Source organism: Spea bombifrons, chromosome 1, assembly GCF_027358695.1.
Source record: "Spea bombifrons isolate aSpeBom1 chromosome 1, aSpeBom1.2.pri, whole genome shotgun sequence".
NCBI lineage: Eukaryota > Metazoa > Chordata > Amphibia > Anura > Pelobatidae > Spea > Spea bombifrons.
The window spans coordinates 20,862,853-20,885,898 of record NC_071087.1 but is presented as its reverse complement, the minus strand read 5'-3'; the positions used below and the strand labels follow the sequence as shown (position 1 = coordinate 20,885,898).

The window sequence follows — 23,046 nt, the reverse complement described above, 5'->3', positions numbered from 1 at the left end:
AAATGGTAACAATTTGTTGGCTCTGTCCATTGTTTAAAAAGCTGTAGAACGACTTGAAGAGATGGAGCCAACATATTTAACCATTTCTTTTATACAGCTATTTTCTTTCAAAGTGTAAGTAGTATTTTCATGCACATAAGGAAGCATAATATTCTCCAAAAGTCTGCTGTAGGTGAATATATGTAACTGTAAATCGCTTCTTACCATCGCTGCTTCCTCTGAGCACTACGTCTGGAGATGGAGTCTGCTGTGAGCGTGAACCGAAGGAGTCCAGGCTGTCGAAAGAATCATCTCTGCCATGTCGTGGAGGAGAGAGGGAATCGCTTCTCTCCGAATCCCAGCAGTCTATGTAACCGCTATCCCGGATACTGCGCTTTGGGCTCTCGAGATCTTCGTTTTCCTGAAGGGTTAAATAAAGAATATGGATACACTATTTCTTTAGATATATAAACATATATAGCAAAATACATTGCCAAAAATAAAACTAAGTACCACTTCATCAAGAGATTCACCAGCATTCCAATTTATTACAGATTCTGTGCGTTCACTTAGTGTGCTCACAGAGAGCTATTCATTGAAGAACACCCTGCTCGCTCGCCTAAGAGCTCTCAATAAGAAACAGGAATTTTCAGTAGTTGCAAACCTGCCAGGACCCCCTTCACATTTCTTCCTTCTACCAAACAGCGGAACAGCAGAAACTCCTTTATTAAAAATAAACACTGGGAAGTAGTCGCTCTCCAGGTACACATTACGGGGCTCAAAGTCAATAGACCCTATACGTTGGCTCTTGTGAAACATTCACAGTTCCACCTCCTGCGAGTGGGTAGGAGCCTCAGGAAAAACAAGAATATGGTTCCATTCAAGTAGTTTGGAAATTTGTAATACTTGGTTTCCAAAATACTCTTATCATATGAGATAAATTAGGACACAAAATAGTAAGGTATCAATTAGAGAAAGCTACGAGTTGGACAAACAGACTGTTAAATAAATATTCCTGTGATTAGCAGGAACCCGTGTGAAGATAACAAACCCACCTCGGAAGGCCTGTCACCTTCGCACAACATTATTTAATTCCCAAGCGCTTACATAAATGACCTGTTTGGAAATGCTTTGTTTCCCATAGCACTAATCATTCATGAGTTAATTTTATAAATCAACTTAACGTGTTCGCTGATAAATTAAAAAACATTGTGTAGATTTTCAGTGGCAACAATATACCAGCGGTGGCACGACCGCTGCCATTGATTTACGAGAGCACATTCCGGACGCTGATTGGCTGCTTGAAGCAGCCAATCAATGGAAAGAAATATTAGACCGCACATGAGGACAACAAAGCACCCCTGCCACTGGTTAGGAGGGTTTAAATGTAATGATCTTTTACATTATGCTACTTTTCCTGTCTCTCGTCCTGAGAATATGATGCTCCAACATGCATGTGGCCTACCCTTTCTGATTGGCTGTTTTATTTCCATATTTCTATTTCTCTTTTATTACCCTCTATTATAAACAAATATTGTAAATATGATTATTCACAATAACCCCCCCCATGAAATAGTTCTACAGAGCGTTTTCTCTGACAATGTCTGAGAAAGCTTATTATGCCCCAGCAGATCAATCGAGCATTTCTAGAATACGGAATATGGCTCTGTCTCCAACAAATAAAGAAGTGGAACACTTGGGAGAGCGTGATAGAAAACACAGAGATATGGACAGTACAGGCTGATCTCTAGTTAGGTCCTAACTGCATCCTGTGAGCCTGTGCAGGTAAATAGGACTTCTGACTGTGATCCATATTTCTCCCCCCTACCTGCTCAGACTGATGGGATCCGTATATTTTATATTTCATTTTAATAATCACTGCTGTATAAATGCTACCTTCTGGTAATGACGCATAATATATATTACACACGCTCGACATGCGTACACTGAATCATATACATGTCATCTATGCACCGGTTCCACTGATCACCTTACCACCTCTTATGTGTGTTGGTTATTTTGTCCAAATAAAGGAGTGTAAAAATCAGAAATAAGACAAAAGTAAGATTGCATAAACATGTTAAAAGTAAATGTTCTGTGCAGTGTAAATTTACAGGTAGCCTATAAGCATCTGCAAGGTTCAGTTATTAGGAATTTGCGGAATGAGTGCATCAACAATTGTTTCTGTCCTGGGGTGTAGGGGGATTGAACGAGGCTCTATCTGACTCACATGTTCTGGAAACTGAAAACAATGGCTGCCTTTAACAATCCTGCAACGCTAAATTCTTCCCAGGGCAAGCTGAAAAGTACTGGATGGGGAAACGCACTGGCGGAAAGGTCAATAGAATCTATCCATGTACAGTATCACCTTTGTTTACTTCTAAATCTTCTTATGAGGACAACGGCATATGCAAAAAGCCAATTCCTGATCACAGTGCACAAAAATTATCTATGCAAAAATTATTAAAAAAAATAATTGCTCTTTATTATTTTTTTAGATGTTGCAAAGATCTATTAGGCACAATTACTTTAGGTTCATTAAATGGGTTACAGTGTAATACATTGGGATACCTTACCTCCCAATTTCTCAAAGGCCAACACTGTGATCCGCCATAACCCTCACAGCCCCACATAGCCTTCCATGCTTCATTCCCTTGTTTCTCTTAACACACTGTGTCTGTTTGAGCTGGATACAGGTCTCTGGTCCAGTACTGTTGACTACAATATTCACTGCTTGGTTCTTTGAATAACATACTAGTTGCTGATTAAAATCTCAGTATAGGATGATTGCCATGGAGTACAACAATAGCTAACTCCAGGCCTGTAGATAAAGGGGGTTTATTAGTATAAAATGAAATAATGAAATTCTTCAATGCTATATTACTTTATTTATGTCTGTATTTAATGGTCTAATCAAAATGTGGCTTCTCGTGGAATTTCCCCTTTAAATAATGCTTTGTATAATAAATAAACAGCTCATATAAGAAAGAGCAGGGCTCACATTGTAAATATCATCTGACCAACGAAGCTCCCATTTGGGTCTGAGAGTCACCAAGGCAGGTGGACAGTGATGTAAAATGTAATCTGCTCACTCACTTAATGGAAGGATGGTCAAATATGCAGCGTATGTGTACAGACAGTGTGTCCCGGAGTACGAAGCTTTCCATACTCACTGCGAGGATAGAAGTATCTGGCTGTAATGATAGGAGTAATCTGGATGAGTGTTGAGCACACCATGATCTGGTCTCCATGATCAGGATTAAACAGAATGGCACTGTGATACAGCTGCTGCTACTAGTAACAGAAGGATGTAGTGTCTCATGCAGTCCTATCAACCATTAATATACATAAAATGACTACTTAATTTTAGATGCATTATGCACCTGCAGGAAAAAATAAAGTTCTTTCCTGTAGGTGATGTACATTTCTGTGGTGACTTTTTTGGCCACTGTAGACAACTTGAAGCAGCCAATCAGTAGCAGGAAATTGCTCCAATCAATGGGAGAGTAAAATTTCACCTCCTTCAAATTTTTGCGAAGAACTGAAAGGCTCCTGCTTTTGCATCGCCTAACAGGAATAATTAAATGATAGGGACTAAAAATTTTTAATTTGCCGAACATACTAGGGAGTAAAAACAATGGATCAGACTATTACTATTAATGTAATTAACGGCAATCGTGGCAGTTATAGTCATTATGTTACTTTACTCAAAGTATCAGTTCCATACCTTCAACCACCACAAATGATCGATTCTCTAGTACCCAGCAGATCATTTTTTTTAAGTTTGCAGGGATTATATTACTTACATTCCACATCTAGCACTCCTGTTGGTGCCGAGAAATATGATCACCACATGCAAGATAACGCACCATGTGATTCATGTCATCATTTATCTCCCTACAAGATCTGTCTATGCCCTGCCAAACTATACAGAGCATGATATTATCATCTGAGCTTTGGCAGCAAAATTCATGACACTGAATACTGAAACACAAAATACCGGTCAAATAGCAAGAGATCAAGAAGTTATAAGACCTTTCTAATTACACAACTTACAATATGTACACATACGCAAGGGGCAGGTAATTTAGGCAAACATCACATCATTTCTTTAATCTCAAAAAACATGGAAACCCTTAATAAAATACTTCAAAAGGATGACAAGTTGGTATGTACACTAAACTTCAAAGCATTCTTGTTTCAGAGGTACTGTATATATGATGGGATTCAAGTACATTCCGATGTTTATCATTCTATCAACAGTACAGTAACTACGCAGATCAAATCAAGGCCATCCCAATCCAGAGAAAAGCTAAATGGTAATATTTGCAATACTTAAAAACACAAAGAAAATCCCAGGCCTACATATTGCATTTTCTAAAAATGAAATGTTTTGGATGACACGTAGGACACACAGACATACACATATATATATATATAAATATTCACGGGGTATAGCGAGAGGAGAATTGACAGACTAAGACAAACCGATATATTAGGTGAAGAGAGAAAAACACACTTTTATTTATATACAAATAATATAATGTGCCTACATGAGAAAGCGACTAAAAAAAACCCAAGAAATTTTAAAAATTTCCGCGGACATTAACACCGGCTGCAGGTTGGTTAAAGGGACACTCCAGCCATCGTTTAATGATTTTATTGGGAGTACTTTGCTGCTCGGAAGAGCAGCGCACAGCCTTGGGACATGTCGTAATCGCCTAAAAGAGATCAGCGCTCTGCTGATACATACAGTATCTCACTGACTTAGTTACCAAGAAACATTCTGGACTATGCTCTGAGACACCAGTCAGTCCTTTATTATGATTCATGTACTTTTTGGGCATATTCCTGGATATTTCATTTGTTACAAGAAAGCTCAAGCATTGCCCTTTTGGAAAAAAAAAGATGATCAGAGTTAAGAACTATTCCTTTTTCAAGGTGGCTAAAAGTAGCTTTGAGCGCATGAAACCCACTCATAGTCCCATCATCTCCTAGTATTTATTGAAAGTCTTGCCACTAACCCCAGCAAAGGTTGTCTGACCCAGTTGACAACAATCATCTTAACAACTGGAAGGAAAGAACATCATGGAGAAGAATAACCATGCAGGTCTTGAAATTAAGATGCCTCCATGTTAAACATACATGCAACCAATAGGATTTTGATACATTTTAAAGTAATTACATCCTACAGATGATGTACACATGGCAGACTAGTCCATGTTCTGCTACCGCACCATCCCAGACCCTTTCCAACCAGAAGAGGGAGAACTCCTGGTAGCCAGGTATGCTTACTTGTTACTGCTTTGGAACAGCAGGGGAGTTTATTCATGGCTCTCCAAATCAACGAGCGGCCCATAATCTCATGTCCCCCAATCGCGCATAAAAAATACATACATACCTTTCGCATTTGTGCTAGCAATCCCTCAAACTCCTTCAAGTCCAGGTGGTTACCACTATACGAAGCACAGCTGTGAGCAGCCTTTCCAAGCCAGTAAACAGTGACTAGTACCTGCGGAAAGGATTACATTTTTTTAACATATAATAAATTACAAATGGCTTTTTTGTTTGGTTTTTTTAAGCACAAAATTTGGAATAACAAAAAGTATCCATTAAAGCAAAAAGACTAAAAGGAGGAAAAACAAAATGCAGCACTGATGCAACTAGAGAAACATCAGGTATTTATTTAAAGTAATAATTAAAACTGGTACCATTCCATTAAATCTCTGGGGTAAGTTCATGTTGCCAACAATAAAAACAAATACGTCTGAGAAAATGTTTTGAGATTTATGGGACACTAAACTGGTCCAGACATTATTTCCTATCATGGAATACAATCTAAAAGCAGAAAAGAGTGTTTTCATAAAATGACCTAAATAGACTATGTGACTGTGAGGTTAGACATGTATAGGGTTAATTTAGGGTTTAAATTTTTATGATTGCGTCCGTGTTAATTAAGGCATTAAGCATCTTCCAAAGCATGTAATCGAATCAATGTCATGTATGCTCTACCAGTCGTGTATACAGGACTTTCAGAGCTGCTCGTCAAATCCGTTCATATTAACCAGGTCAGAGTTTAAATCTATATTTCAAATCAAGACAGGCCTTCCTATGAGGCTAATGATGTTTTAACTGAACCAGTCTGTTCTGGAGCTGTGAAGGATCCCACTTTTGTATTCCGGTATAGAAGACCGGCTCAAACCTTTGGATTCCACTGCTCAACACCAACAATAGGACTATAAATCATTTCACATATGGAAAATCCAAAGAACAAACAGGAAGCGTGGGCTGATTTCTGGGTCCAATCTCCTACTATTGATTTCAGCATGATTACATGATGACAGGAATTAGCCTGTAATTTTTTTTATATAACCTTTGTTCAATCCCTTTTTTGCATCTGCATGTAATTGTAGCATATTATATTATGTTTTGCATTAAACTACACTTTTTAAACATTACAACCATAATAGGTGGGTGAGTGTGGTAGTGTGGTCTCTGTGGTTGTGGCCAAGAGTGGTGTCTGTGTGGTTCCCCGTGATTTGTGGGGGATCAGAGAGAGGTGTGTGTGGCAGAATGTGGTTTGTGTAAATGATTGTAGCGTGTGATACACACTAACACACCCCTCTCATATCCATCATTTTACTGCACTGCCTCATCTAGTTTATCACTGCTGAGATCCTATACCTACAGGGTCTTCTGGTTCTGACTGCACTGTTCAGATGTAGCTTGCAAACTGAGAACATCTCAGCTGTCACTATAACAGCAATATGGGACATTGGACAGACCCCCTAAATTAGGGATGGTCCCGTAAATCCATATGATCCCAGCAGAGTATGGCGAGGCTGGGCGAAATTATCAAATTATACTCCAAAAATAGCCCTGTCAAAATGAAAGGTGCAATGACAATAACACATCGGTGCCAGCGGGAAGGAGATGTATGGTGTGTACATAGTCACAAATAATGAACAAAAGGCTTCCAAAAAAAAGCTCTACAGTGTTATAACAATGACATCACAACATAAACACGTGCCTTGTTTTGGTACCTTCTACTATGAGTTCAGTTGTAAAGTCATTAGATGCCCCCGGATCCAATACTAACCCACACATACATACATACATATATATATATATATATACACAATTACATCTCTCAAGTTACCATTTGTTCTCACAGATATTTCTTTTCCAGAACAATAGAATTTCCTCAACAATCCCAACCTATGACATAACTCTAATATGTCTCTACCCCCATCATTTGCTCCCGGAGCCATCACAGCTCCTCTTTCACTCTACGTCACCTTTTTCTATGTTTTGCAGTCCATAGATTGTAAGCATGTTACAGCAGGGCACTCTTCTCCTTCCGTATCAGTATGTCTTAATGCATGTTAATGTTATTTTCAATATTGTATGTTGTCACATTGAATTAATATTGGCTGGTCTTGGATTTAGCTAGACAGTCCCAATTTTTGGGTACTGTCCCATGTAGTTGCCCCACTGTCCTGCTTTTTGTACCATAAGGATCCCTTGCCACACATTGCAACACAGATGCCCCAATCCGAACACCTGAAATGTTGGAGGTATTTAACAGGAGCCCAGCGCATTTCCATTGTGGAAGCAAAGGACATAAATATTGAGCACTGATACATCAATTACAGCCTTCTATAAGTGGCGTATTAAAGCTGGAGCTGCCCTAAGCCTGACCTCGGGCAGTGACCAAGCCTACCCCAGCACTCACTCGCCATCTTTTTTCCTGAGCGCAAGAATACAACATCGCATCCTGGCACTCTGCGCCTTAAGGACACAAGGTACAGATGCTGCATGTTATGGAGACTAGGACATGTAGGCACAGACCTCTACAGGGTGAATAAGCCAGTCACCCAATGGGGCCGAGGTCTGTCGCAGAGTGGCTACCCTCCCTCAACATCCGCTGTCCTGGGCCATAGGCTAATCATCCTGGCAATGTAACAAATATAAATCGGCAGAGAAAGTTTCAGTCCAGCAGCTTTGTGACAGGTCAGTTGTTTTGAAGCCACGTGATGGGGTTCTATGAAATGCATCAGAGAGAAGACAAGGGACTTTGATGGATCAATGCATTTTAAATTTATCTTAATTCCCTTATAAATGAACCCTGACATGTTTTGATGAATGAATTGTTACCCTTTTCACCTGTATTTATCATTACCAGATTATGCACACTGACATCCACATTCTTTGGCAACCTCTAGCGGTTTCAGTGGACATTTTTCCATCACAAAATAAATAGTTTATAGTAAGTGCTGTAAAAGTAATCACATAGGATTCTAGCAGAATCCACAGCGTGCACTCCAATTTACACAAACACATCCTTCCGACAAACAGTCATTAGTACTTTCTCTGGCATAAATGAAATGAGCATTAGCCCAAATTGGATTATCGCAGAAACAATTCAGATGAGAAACGCGCACATCGGTTTAGGAGAGAAGCTCAAGACAGTGTAAAAATGTTTGCATGAGAATGGCAGCTCAACCAGAGCCTGCAAGCTTGTATGAACAGGTTCGGAGATGTGCGGGCCGCGCTCCAGAACCTCACTGCTCCAATCAACCCTGAAAACAGAGCTAGGAAACTTCAGCTCTTTTACCGCATAGAAACCACTCGGCTTCTGGCAAGCTCCAGAATAACCGTTTTATTGCAGCTGCCAGAATTAGTCAATAATTTTCTGCTAGTTTAGCAGAGCATTCGCAATACACTCCTGCAAATACACAATGCCGGGTGAAATATTTGTGCGATCACATATCTGCCAAGAGCCGCTGCTTTAAAGCAGCCCCAGAACCTGAACTATTGTTTGATTTGCAGAGATTTTAAGTTAAATTATTACAGCTGTAAGGTTTTTAAGAAAATGCTTTGTTTTTGCTACGTATAACTATTAGAGAATCCCCAAACGCGCACAGTGTACTGCGATTGAAAAGTGACTTGTCTGCTAAAGCAACACATCAACTTGGAACCGATTTGGTTTATTTGTTGGAAACGAAAACAGCGTAGCCAATTGCAAATAAGTTTATTAAAATGAATCCTTAAATCTACCAACACTAAATTCATGTTCCATATATTTTATAGTTTTATAAGATTCAGATTGTCCTTACGTATAAGAACAAGGAATACATAGCTATGCTGCTTAAAGGAGTCATTCGCTGGCAGCACTTCAATCCCACTGCCGTTACATGACTCCACATTAATAGCAACTATATGGAAGAGCATGAGGCAAGGTAAGGGTATGACGTGTGATGGTACGATGTGATGGAGCAAGTGTGTTTAAGTATAAGTTTGTTTTAGTGTGAATGTATATGTGTAAGTGTGTTAGAGTGAGTGTATGGTGAGTATGTGTGGATTATCCCCCTATATTGCTGTATTAGCTATAAGTGATGGAGCTATACCAACCAAATGGTCATTCAGAAGTTGCATTATTCCTTAAACGGTTTCTAAAGTGTTAATGATTCTATATTCCTCAATACCCACAGCTTCCATTCTGAAAGAACCATCCATTCACTCCACATCTGAGATCTACAGGCAACTGATGTTCCCCTTACCAATCTGACTCGCCCAAGGAGTCCCTCACTCGTCTCATTCACAACCAAACTTCTAACAGCGTCTCCTTCTCCAACCATGTCTTCATTTGTTAAAGATATTGTTAATATTGTGTATTGTGCATTTAAAAAACTATTGTAAATTTTTTATTCTCCTCTCCTGTAAATCTGCTTTTTCTATCATGACTGGTAGCATTGTTAGAAATTCTTAAAGAAAGCTTTTTTTGTGTGGCCAAGTTGAAAAAGATCTTAGGTCTACAGTGAGGCCAATCTCCAGCCTGATTTAAATTATTTGAGTAATAAAATACTATTTCGGGACTATAAAAGAGGCATCAATTGTTATGCATAAACCATATCAACTTATTAATTAAACTACTAAAAGCGAGATGATAGACTTCAGAAATCAATTCTTACACCGCGTTTAGGGGATTAATAGTTATGGGTGAGAACAGACAAATAAGTGAAGGTAACTCCACCGTCATACTCACATTTCTCAGTTTCCTGTTGCAATCTGAAATCCTGCGTGAAAGGAGAAAAAACCAAGAAAACCTGTGTTAGCTTGTGTTCTCCATCATAACTGTCCAGTGCGAAGAGATTAACTGATGGAAAGCATACACAGCACGATCTTTTATGAATTATGTTACCAGCACTGCTACAACCAGAAGACTCAACCTCAAGGCTACAGGTAGGACAGAGCAGGCAGGTGCCAGACACGGCTTATTAATAGCGATATATTCTGCGAGGAAGCACATCACTGACCGTGCTGGAAGAGGAACATTTCTCTGCTCTACTACTAATAAAATGGATGAAAAATAAGGCAAAAATATACCCTGTGCCTCCGGACTGGCATCAGTACCAGAAGACGCAGGCCATAATGTGCAGAAGCAGGCTGGATACATGCGCCTACACACAGTATGAGTGAAAGAATAGTGTACAGTCACACTCAGTGGCCGCCAGCCTTAAAGTGCTAGGGACACTTCTTTCACAGCCTTGACTGCTTATACACAGAGACTGTTTTAATGTGCCCACATGCTATTAATGTGTTTGTGTGTATGTGAGTGTAAGAACTGGGAATGAAGAGAATATGGAATGTCCTCTTTAAAAGGTACCAGGAACTGGAATTACTTTTCAGATCAAAGCAATCAAACACAAAGTGGAGAGGTGGTCAACAGGTCTTGTGTCTTTCTAAATTCATTCATAGACATATACAGTCTGAGACTCACAGGAATAAGGGCTACTTACCGGAGAGTTGTTCTGTTGGCTATGTCCTGCAGGTCACCTGGGTCAAAAAGCTGGGACTCTTTCAGTCCTAGTTCTTTGCAGCCCCGTAGAAATAATGTTATGTTGTCCTATAATAAAAGTGGACAGAATTAGTAATTCCTTGTTCCATTTTAGCTCACAATTAAACAACAAACCCCAATATTTATTCAGACCTGTGCTTATCACAGTCTAATCCATCCATGGTACCATTCGTATGAAGCAATAACTTCCATTCTGATCCTTTCCTCCCCAAGCAACTGGCACATATTATCCAAACCTTTCAGTACAAAAAGTCTAGCTTGATGGAGCTCTACCGTAAGAACTCGCAAATGTTTTATATTTTCCCAACACTTTGTTTTGGTTCCATACGAGAACTTTAGGTGTTTTTACATTCTTTGCTGATGAGAAAAGTTGCATTCAAAGAACATTACAATCATCCACAACATTCCTGCCTGCATAGACAAGCACTACGTGAACTAATAGTCTAAGGTTGAGTCTAAGGATCTTTATGACGGCAATTTAAATAGTGACACTGTAAATAGTAATATTGCTGCTGATCTCCTAAGCAGTTGGCCTCCTGAAAAAAGCAGTCAATGAAGACCACTCAACGCTTGCATTATAACTCTTACTTATCTTTACTTAATTCAAATTATGAAAACTGCACATTTTGATTTCTTGCTTTGTTCACCTGGTTCCTATGGCCATGGATCTGCCTCTTCATATCACGTGATCAATATTTATATTACATGTATGCCACCTGGTTTGTGAAGGACTCATAAGGGTGGAAATACAGCCATAATACGGATACAGCCATATTAATGTAAAGAAAAAAGCAAGTATTGAACACTCACTAGCTTTAGAAAAATTTTATTAAAAGTATTTGGAACTCTGAACCTGGGTCAGGAATTTCCCACAGGGGTAATGAGTTTTTAAAAAATAGGATGGTCATGAGAACTCAGACATAAACTCCTCTATCTGCGATCGTAAATAAGAAAATGTCAACACAGAAATGAGATGCTTGTGAAACTTTAAATAGATTGTTTTTCCTAAATATAAAATTTTGTGGCTCGGTACACTGAGCATTCTAATGGTGTTTACAGATTAAAATAAGACGTTAAGCTGCATCAGTTTTTGGATAATTTTACACAAGGTCATTTTGACTGATGACTGATGTCTTCCCTCATGTTATTTGAATACATTCTTGAAGCCTATTACCGTTTTAAGAAGGAATCCATCAAATCAGGCCAAGTCAAAAAAAATCCCTCAAAGATTGCCAAAACAAACATTTGGAAATAGTTCCAAAAATATTGTGCAAGATTACATATGTAACCCTGAATGGTGTAAAACTGCTCAAATTGTTGTAAATCCACAATGTGGCCCTGAGTAGACCAAGTGGTCCTTTTACACATGATCACTGGGCATACACAGACACATTTTCACGAATATTCTTGCCCATCTCGAGCCAGTTATGGGAGTTCTATGCAGACGGGTCAGTTATCTAATTGGGAGGCATGACAGGTGGCCAAGCATTGTTCTGTATGTTCAATGACGTTACAAAGATAAGAAAATGTGTTCAACATGATAATACTTATTGGCATCAAATTGTAAGCTTTCCAGAGATATCATCAAAAGGTGACATCTTTACCAATGATTTTTATTTTCTTTCTACCAACAATTCTATTCCATTATTACATAGATGTAACAGATGCACCCTATAACACAATGAAAAAAGAGCTACAATACACCTAGTCATATAAGTACGGTAGTCTGCAGACATTTACAGTAATCTTAGTACAATAGGTATGAAAACATAAGAAAGGGGGGTCCCTGCCCTGTAGAACGTATTGTCTCGTTACCAAATAGCACCATTGGGGCAAAATGCTGCAATGACTAATTATTATGAAGGACCAACACTGGCAAGTTTCTCCTGCAAGACTGGATGAGCTGGCCTTGTGTACTGCATCATTTAAAGGTTTGAGGGACTCGTCTTACTGATGTACCCACACATTACATAGCACCAAGCCATTCACCCACTAGAAGGTTATCAGGGATGGGCCTTTATAATTTATATTGAAGTCAAGAAGTTGAAATTACAACTCTCCAGCAAACTCTCCTTGCAGCTGAATAAATCTCACTGTGGTGAACGGAGCACCATGCAGAGTGAAAAACGGGGTGCAATTCCAGCTTTTGGAGAACGGAGTGATATGCAACAATGTATTCTGTTCCAGCAAGTTGCTTTGGACTGCATCACACTATGTAGCATTCAACAATAAGAAATATGTATTCTTGCAACAACAGAATTAGTCGTCTTGGCTAATTGTCATGGTTCATTGGTCTTCTAAGAAAAATTAATAATCGTTTGGCTTAATCTGCCAGGAAGACAAAAACACAAGCTTTAAAAGCGGTATAAAAGAAAAAAAATCTGTAGCCACATTAATATCAAATGTTTACAGGGCTCTCATGCTTTTGCCAGCTGGCTGGGATGTCTGAATATGAAGCAACATCTTTATGGAGGTGGTGATTAAAAAATACTTTTCAGCATGTTTATTACGAGAAACCAATAAGCCAAAGACTGCCTGATGCTTATTTCTTAAAAGTTAATTAACAAATTCTTTATGAACTTTCTTCAGTTCGAAGACATTTGCGTATGTTTATATTTACACACACTTAGAAACGTGGCGGGCCTCATATGAAAATTAGATATCCGTAGCCTTGGAGGGGCCCTAAGATCAATACGAGAAAGCTTGTTTGGAGCAAAGGACCCAAAGGTCACATAGAAGGATGTGCAGGGGTAAGGATTTGAGAGAAAAGGTGAAGTTGTAACAACTAAAGTCACCTTGACTTCCGTTCTGGAAACAAATATTTATCATGTCCTGACGAGACCGCACTGGCCCTTTAAACACTTGAAGGTCAGCGGCTGCCATACGGACCACCACCAGCTGGAAACGCCCGACATTACATGCTGCCGCTGATGTGGTAATAATCAGTATGGGGGCCCAAAAGACTATTAGGTGTGCAGGTCATAGACCTATGACATTTCTGGTCAGCAAGTATTACTTGTGTTGTTGTGAATAGTGCGCTCATCTGGTAGAAGTCGTTTTAGATGAAGGGGGCAGAGGCGTTTGGGAAGGGATCTAGTGAATGCAAGCAGTAGTATATGGGAAGGGGCCAAAGACCACAGCGAGCCAGTCTATGCACTTTTACCGACCTGGTCTTTTTTCCATCGCATGAGCAACAGGTGGAGTTCTACTATAGAAATAACAGAGGTAGACACTTTGGCACAAGCCATGCTTACAACACACCTCTCACCTAGAGGCAAAATGCTGAAGCCAAACATGTCTGTGTAAATCAATGCAACAGTGTTTATACATTAAATAGACTATTTCTCAATAACTATCAAAACGCAAAACTATTATTCCAACTTTTAGTTTCATGCAGACGCACACTGGGGGGGAATTATTTTAACCCTGCTGGCCACAGACAGGAGCCCAGAATGATCCGTCCAGATCCAAGAACGGGTCTTCAAGGAAATAATAAAAAAATAGGTTGTTTTTTTCATCATCAAAGTGACAATGCCTTCTTTAGTTACATTGTTTGGCTACTCTTTCCCCTCATTTTCTTCTCTTCACAGTCCAAGAGTTTAAACTAAGACTTCATCTACAAGAAGTGGAAATGCATTAAACCAAGACTTCATTAATCATGGCTATAGTTCCTTTAAACTTCAAAGCTTGAACTTGCATGCAAGGCTGACTCTTTCATCCAAAGGACCTTATTGGATATTAGCTCCGCTCAGGAGGTATTAAGATCTTCATATACTCTGGTAAGGTCCTGTCGCATATTGCTATATACAGAATTAAGAAGGCTGGCCAAGAATTAAATAGAAATCATATCAGCAGCTTTCAGTAAACCGAGGGGTTGGGTGGTCTCGTTGTGAGATTAAAATTTCATTACACAGTGATATGTAGACATGTCAGCCTAAAATGTTATCATCTCCCTGCCAAACAACAAATTCATGGCTAACGCATCTGCATGAAGAATCTGTGCTAAAGGACAAAAAGCTTTTTACGCAACCGCCATAAATGTATTCTCATATGCTGTTTGTGTGATAAGCCCCCGAGAATGGGGTGCTTTTGTGCTCCTGTACAGTTAGGATGCTTTACGAGAACAAGCAGCTACCTTATCAGCATTATACACTAACAAATAAAAAAGTGTATTCTAACAGAAGGAAAGGATTCCGAATTGCTTTTGTACACAATGGCCTGTAAGTCTTGGTTTCTTTGAATGCAGCAGTCTCTAGAATCACCGAGAAGACCTAAGGAGACTGGATGAGTGTTTTGTGGAAATGGATATGTTCCCAATGACAAAAGGGCAGATAAAGTTTGCATGTTTTCATACTTTGTTCTTTAATTTAATTTAATCTAATCTATATCTGCTACTAAAAATACTGCTTACGTTATTGCTAGTTATGTCCTTTTTCTAATAGTTAGGAACAGTAAAAAAAAAGTAATAAAAAAACCCAAGAGAACAAAAAGTCTGTATTTTGAGCTTCTACTTATCTTGAGTCAGATCTAGACCAACACAAATTGTGTTACGGGATAATGTGAAATCACGGTGATCACAGTGAAACAAAACTGCTTGGTGAACATTGGTTTCTTAATGTGGACTCCTTAGAAAACACCACCTGTTCATTTTCCTTCCTACCTTCCTTCCTTTCAGGATTCTTTAGTCCTTAATGTTTTTGTCAATGTTTACTGACTACCTGCAGGAAGTGTACGTTTTTGAGCACTAAATATTTCTCCATATGACCCATGCGATTACTTGAGAAGGTTTGCTGGGAACACTTAGTTTTCATGTGACACAAAAGCAGGCAATCATGACCTGATGACATATAAGCATCTTAAAAAGGTCTGCTTTTTAATACGATTAAGTTACAAAGTATAATAGATACGACAGATCTGCTTGCTGTAACATTATTAAGAGAGCAATTAATGCTTTAAGTGGAACAGCACCTTTAAGATTTCCCTCCTTTTCCTCAGGCTGCACTCCCCTTCCTTTTTACTTGAAGGGGATCAAAAAGTCACCTCGACATTTCTGGCTGCAGCTTGAGACTGTTTTGCACACGGGTAAAGTTGGCACATCGCTGTATCAGATGTGCGTAAACAAGGAAGTCGCCGGCCGGGGCAGAAATTCCTTGGGTTGGGGCAAACTGTCACGGACAAGTTTTTTTTTCAGCTCTGCATAGTCCAAATTAAACTTAACCACCAAATGTTTATATGTTAAAAAAAAAATATATCACGTGAAGCTCTGTTTTTGTTTAAAGTGCTCGGCATCAATAAAAAGGTTATTTTTATATAAAACATCTGCTCTGCTTTGGATCGTAAGTTATATTGTGATTTATGAACAACAAAGCAAAAGTCTGCGTTTCTGTGCAATGATATTTCAGACAGCACAGAAATCTAGTAATACAATGCTACCCGTTACCCCCAAAGCAAGTCAAGTTGTTACCAATCCTATCACTAAAGAGGTTACTAGGACATTAAATCCCAGTACCAACTGTTTTACCTGTGAACAGATGATGTCATTTATAGACTAAGAAAAGCATTCCTGGCTTATGTGGTAATAGCTACTAAAGGGGGAATGCATGGCTCCACCTAAACTCACCATGAACGACGTACAGAATACACAGAATATACAGAATACAGTGTATTCACAATGGCAATGTTCACAATCACTGCCCAGGCACTTAAAAATCCCAGTTGTAGATTAAAACTTTAGAAACAGTCAGCACAACTGCAGCACCTTATACTTTTTACCTTCCATCCAACATGTGCTCCCAATGGTAGCAAGTATACACATCACAGCTCTATCTGGATGCCAATGGCAATCTGCTGCTCTTCGTGAATTAATCTCAGGCTTCTACCTCAAAGAGTGAACAGTCTCTTCTCCTCCATAATACCATTCCCTGAAGTCAAAACATCAACTTGCAGAAATGTTTCAGTCTTTACATGAAGAATACTCACCACTGAAGTGAGTGGAGGGGAGAAGAGTTCATTATGCTTTCCAAGTGAATCAGGGCTATGCCGACATCCCCAATATCTCTAACACGGAGCTATGGCAATGTGTTTACTACTGATATACTACACAGTAAGTGGGAACTGGATAGCGTACGTTCACAGCAGTCAGCAGCGTTACATGCAAGGGTAATGAATGTGCTCACCATACAGGGTCTGCCATGGGGCCAAAAATCTCACTCGCTAAGGCCTTTCATCTGCAAAAGGTATATCAACTGTAACTGAAACCCCAAGGCTGTCTGTGAGTAGGGTCTGGACATGAGGCAACCAACAACCATGAACTCTTGGCTTTTGCCACTATCCGGTGAACACATTTGTAATATCATGGAACGCATCAATGACATTATTATAAGAAAGCAGAGTTTTTCAGGCAACAATACAAATCTTGGATGGAAGCATATAGCCCCGAAGACATGAAGGGATGTTGCACAACACAAGAACAACACATTCTGCCCAGATTAATTTGGCAGTCTGCAAAGCCAACTTATTTAACATAATGAGTGAGTTAACTTTGCTAGTAATGTCTGCTCAATCGATGGCTTCATAAGCATCTTTAACAGCCTGGTCCACTTTAAAAATTGAATTGAAAACCAAAAACTTAAGTGTAAAGAGAAGTGCTTTCCTAAAAACTAAACGTTTCAGATCAACTAGTAAGTCTTCGGTTGATCACTGATGTTCTGCCCGCACTGACATAAGACAAACACCTTCTCCAGTTGCGCCACAGCCCAAAACAGAAGAGTTCTTGAAACGGAACCCTTGCAGTTATAAAAGGAGCAGGGCTGTCCACCTGTCATGCCAAAAAACTAGAAAGGTAAAATATAATGTAATTCTAGCAGCTGAGATCTGTTGCTGCCTTCTTGATAAACAGCACAGTGCTCCTCAATTGAATACTTCCGATTAATCGTAAAATGTGATTTATTTTAAAGAGGACCAGCCAGCAAAAGTTTGGATCTTTCTGGTGAACACCACATTGACCTATGTGGAATTTGTAAGCAATATTCTCCCGAAATATGCTGCAGGCATCTTTTATATAATCACAAACAGTCTATCTGTGATTCCTTGTTTTTCCGGAGCTCACAGTCAGATTTAATCTTCATGTCAGAATGAAAAATGTAAGTTACCAAACCCCCGATGTCTTGTTATTCTTTAAATCTGCAAAGTTATTCTTGTAACTGTTACACAACTCAAAACAGTGTAGTAGATCTTAAAAAAACACATCTAGAAATATTTTAGCAAGACCATGCCTTGTTTGAATTTGGAGAAATTTAAGAGTAAGAGCACGGCTCTGCACTGATCCCGGGGCGTTCAACACCATCGTGGGAAGAACATTTTTCATTCTTTGCACGTCCAGAAGCTTAAAGAACTCCTGCAGTCTTTAGCTTTGATACAATCCATTTTTTGTGTTAATGATTCCAAAATACTGAATTATTCACAGATTTTCAGAAAATATCTCAAAACTCACAAGCACAAATTGTCAAAAAACCTTGATTTGGAGCAAAAGGTGGTAAACTCCAGCCTTCAAGGGTGCTAAACAGGCCACAATATTTTGATATCCTTGAGCCAGCATCTAAATTACAATTTACCAAACTACTTGGTTTTAGGGATTTATAGAAAAAACTCCTGGTCTGTTTTCAACATTTGAGACCTCGATTTGAGTAGCACTGCTTTATTAAAATGTCTACATAATGCAGTAATTAAAGCATTATAGCAAGCCAGGTGCATAGCCTTAAAGGACGGTAAACTGCTTTATATATAACTGACCTCAAATGGACCACTGGTTTTCCATTAAATCTGTTGAGTGAGTCAATTATGCATGAAGGGAACAGTTCTATTATAATAATAAAAACAAAAAAGTAACCCAATGGGCAACAAATAATTCTGTAATTACAGCTTTAGATGCTTTAGCATGGAAGACCTAAATTATGTGTGCGCAAGTAAAAAAAAACACCACAAAATCCACACATTACCTCTAGTGGACCTTCACAGACGTAGGATACAGAGACACAAAAGCACTGTTATAGTGTGTTGTCATAGAAACGGATGGAAAATCATTTTATGTTCACTTCCATTGCATTAACCTTAAAGTACAATTGAAAAAACATGAAGCTGTGTTTCCTTAATATGACGCTAGCAAATCCTTTTCATTGGACATTTTTAACTGAAACCTGAATAATTATTGAAGAATAATTCACAATACTCAAACATTATCCTCCTGTGATGTATGACACTCCTATCTGGCGACATCAAAGAACATTAGCATGGCTTCCAACAGAGGCCGCCATATGCAGGGCCAGGCCTACACCAAATGGTATAATAAAACTACTCTTTGTCACCCTTCCCATTTCTCATTTTAGATGAGTATCTCATCAAGTTCTTAGATAATTATTGCATGTCTCCACAATATGATTTATGAACATGGTTTTTTTGCAAGTCTTTTTTTAAGCGAAACATTATTGTGAGTGTTAGGGCTGTAGAACAACTGGAGGAAAGAGGGACAAATGGCTATGGGCACTAGAATGGATATCTGCCTCTATTAACTCATCGAAGGAGCCATCACCACATCAGACTTTTCTCACCAGGAAGGATCCACAACTGCCTGACGCCCCTTGATGCGGTGTCCCTTGGGTCTACCTCTACCTAGAAAAATATATTATTTTGTTTTTACCTTTTTGGTTCTTTGATTTTTTTACTTTACACACTTATTCTTTAGGGGGTTATTCACTAATATTGGCATATCACTAATCTACATTATGCGGTTCCGCTTAGTCATCTTTTATGACAACACTGATTTAATCCTGGTGCTGATTAACATATGTAATGCTTAATATTTACTATGCTTCTATTAGGATCATGTCATTTAATATACAAGTATTTCATACTTTGTTTTTTTTTTATCGAATCATGTTATATACTTTTTTTTTATTTATGTGCATTAACTTTTCTGTGGCTTGAGTAACTACCATTTAAATATGCAATATCATCTTATTATCATGTGTATTGGGTCTGATTGGGTACACGTTACACTATTCGATCCCACTTAGCCTGTACTCCATCATCCCAAACTCTAGTGCGCTTTTCGTATTGGGGCAGCCCCATGCTGATTCCCCACATGGCGGCCGCCATCTTTCCCGTGATTTCAAGGTATTTATACCCCATACTCCATATACTGTATTAAGATCCTACCCTTGACAAAGGCTTATTGCCAAAATGTTGGGGGATCTCACAGGGTGTCAGCCTGTCCTGTCTGTATCTGTCATTCTTGGTATGTAACTTGTACTGGTAAAATTTATTCTGTGGCTATTTATTTTCAGTAAATCTGCTTTCTTTATTTGATTCCCATGAGTAATATTGCGCTTTACATTTTGCCCCTTGATGCAGGTACCTGGGGCACTTGGTGCTAAGGCTGGCCCCCGCTTCCTTGGTCCTACTGCTATACGTATTTGCATATTGACACAAGCCTTCTTGCCATGTAGAAGAGGAATAGGAAGAATGAAAAATACTGCCCTTTGATTTAAAGGCCAGCAGACACTCAGTCCATGCCAACAGCAGACACAGTGTTACCCAAATAAAAGTTACATGTCATTCAAGGACAGGCCTCTCACAGAAACGGATATTGTCACGCCGGGTTACAATGTGAACTATTAGTAACACTGGGCCCTCACATAATATGCTGATCTGGTAGACAGTGATTTATTATGTGCACAGAAAATACTTCTGCAATCAAGACATTTTATTATGACGGGGGTATAAGTGGGCATTACAAAAACAAACTTCAGATGTACAGATAATATGCCTGAAGAGGTTTTGTTATTATATATATATAAATATATACAAAAATAACTGTGTGTGTGTGTGTATATGTGTGTATATGTATATATATATGTATATATATATATATATATATATATATATATATATATATATATACATACATATATATACACATATACACACACACACACACACATATATATCTAGATAGACAGATATATATTTCAATTTCAGCTAGTTTATGTTCTACCTGTTAGCAGAATGTTGCCAGAGATCACATTTTATAGGGGCAATAAAACCGATTAAAACGCGTTTCCATGGCAAATCAAACTATTAAATTAACAGTTCATGGCTTCAGAAACTAGATCTGTAGACATCTGCTTCCTGAAATGTATGGTGTGCCTCTTACTGACTGCACTCACCAGGTAAACACATCCTCATGCCGACTAACATGCTTATACCTACAGACCTAACTTCCTGTTAACTTGGTGGATTTTGTGTTATTTAAAAACAGTAGGTTTTCCTCTATCTAAGCGTCTTTGAAGAGAAGAAACAACAATCCCTGGTTTTAAAAGGAATCTTGAAAAAACACAAAATCTCAAGCAGAGAAGCAGCGTGACGTTCCAAAGGAAATAAATGTATTGATACTAGTAGTGGAACGATATATACCAGGAGACATGTGATTGTAAGGGAGATGCACCAAACAACAAATCAACCAGCTTTAACAAACTCTTTTCATATCATAAATAAATAAAAACACTGACAACTTTGTATTGGATAAACAGGTCTTTTATTTAGCTTACAATGTATCAATAATAAATTACTTACATCAACAGAAACTTTATAACCATAAAGCACTCTTGGCCCAAGCCAAGTGCAACCATACTTAACCACTTAAAAACCATCCGCCCTATAGCCAGGACAGTCAAATACAACCGGTTCACCCTCTTTTCTCATTTTGTTTTCTCGAGCGCAAAAAGCGGGGCAAACTAAACGGCACGAGCTAGCTAGGGTCTATTTATTAAAGGGAGGGTTGTGAGGAGAGGAACATTGTGGATTAACTCTCACTTCTCATCCATTACGAAGGGCCATCACGAGCAAGAACCTCTGGGATGGCCTTCTATAACCATGCAAAGAATCTTCCTAAAATCGGCTATGCTTTATACAGGGCCAGCCAAGCTCTTCCTGGAGCAGAAACTCACTCTGGTTGTCTCTTTTTAATGTAGTAAAAAGGCAGAGCTACAAACATCACAATAGTCCTTCGTTGGGCAGAGACCTTGCCTGTTGTGGTGCACAACAGGCAGTTTTTGTGTGATTTCTGTTACAAGGGCAAATTATTTCACTGTATTGGCATCTACCGCTCTTCAATGCATGTACTGCCCTCTTAGTAAAGTAAAACTTCCTTACCTTGAATTTTATGGTGTACATAATTAGATTAACACTGATGTTAAATAAGACATGAATATTCTCAATAAAAACTCGTACAGCATTTGATTAACACGTTTGCAGTTGCTCCAGCAGATTCTGGAAGTCTCACTATAATTACTGCTTGACATTAAGTTGCTTCCATGAATAACGGTAGCAAATGCCATGGAGTTCTGTGGACAGCTGTGCTGAGAGAAGACCCCCATGGGCTGGTGGGATGTCTCCAAACTACCGAACCTCCTCAGGCCTGAATACAGACATGGAGGCTTTTCTAAGAAAGTTTTGGTGCTCTGACAGACATTGCGTTAATTCAGATTATGGTCAAAAGAAATGTTAAAAATAAACTACCCAAGTTAAAACTGCAGCCTTGCTAGAAATGTAAGTGTTAGAAATTATTTCTTTATTTCAGCGTCAGACCCTTTCCTAGCTGTACCCTGAAGCACCGTGATATATCCAACCAAGCTTCTTCTGCCAGTAACACTGAATGCAGGGAAGAACTAATTGGCGGTGCTAGTATGCAGATTGATTAAAGAATTTATATCACTACTTACTTCAGCCTGGCGTCGGGCTGGCAGACTACCAGGATACAAAGCTATATCCCAGCAGTGGAGCAGAAGCGGTGGTAGCGGTGCTGTCCTGGGTTAGGGTAAAGTATCTTATTCCCAACATCTACAAATAAACATACTAAAACGAACGGGTGAATATGAACAGGAGTCTAAGAAATATTAGAAGTAGCGGATTAAGAGCTAAAGATGGCACTGTCTATGTCACATACACCTTAAGAAGCCATTCTAGGCAGGATTAGCGTGTCCTGATTACATTACCGGCTAATTAACTACAATTGTATAATAGCATAATGACAACGTAAGGGCTGCTAGGGCAATGTCAGATAATTATGTTGTATGGCCCTCCAAGACCATCCTGTATAAACAAAGACTCGTTCATCCTTCAGGATAGGTTTGCATAGGAAATGTGTGTTT

General features: G+C 38.9%; 1 protein-coding gene across 3 annotated transcripts in view; it reads right to left on the bottom strand.

The window, feature by feature from the left end:
* LIMCH1 (LIM and calponin homology domains 1) overlaps positions 1 to 23,046 on the bottom strand; it is a 106,020-nt gene that overhangs the window by 33,271 nt on the left and 49,703 nt on the right. For all 3 annotated transcript variants that reach the window (XM_053458401.1, XM_053458403.1, XM_053458402.1), the window contains exons 4-7: positions 10,782 to 10,888; positions 10,028 to 10,058; positions 5,381 to 5,491; positions 205 to 400 (exon numbers count right to left, since the gene is read on the bottom strand). In XM_053458401.1, the coding sequence (XP_053314376.1) occupies positions 205 to 400; positions 5,381 to 5,491; positions 10,028 to 10,058; positions 10,782 to 10,888 (445 nt within the window). The remainder of the gene's footprint in view (positions 1 to 204; positions 401 to 5,380; positions 5,492 to 10,027; positions 10,059 to 10,781; positions 10,889 to 23,046) is intronic.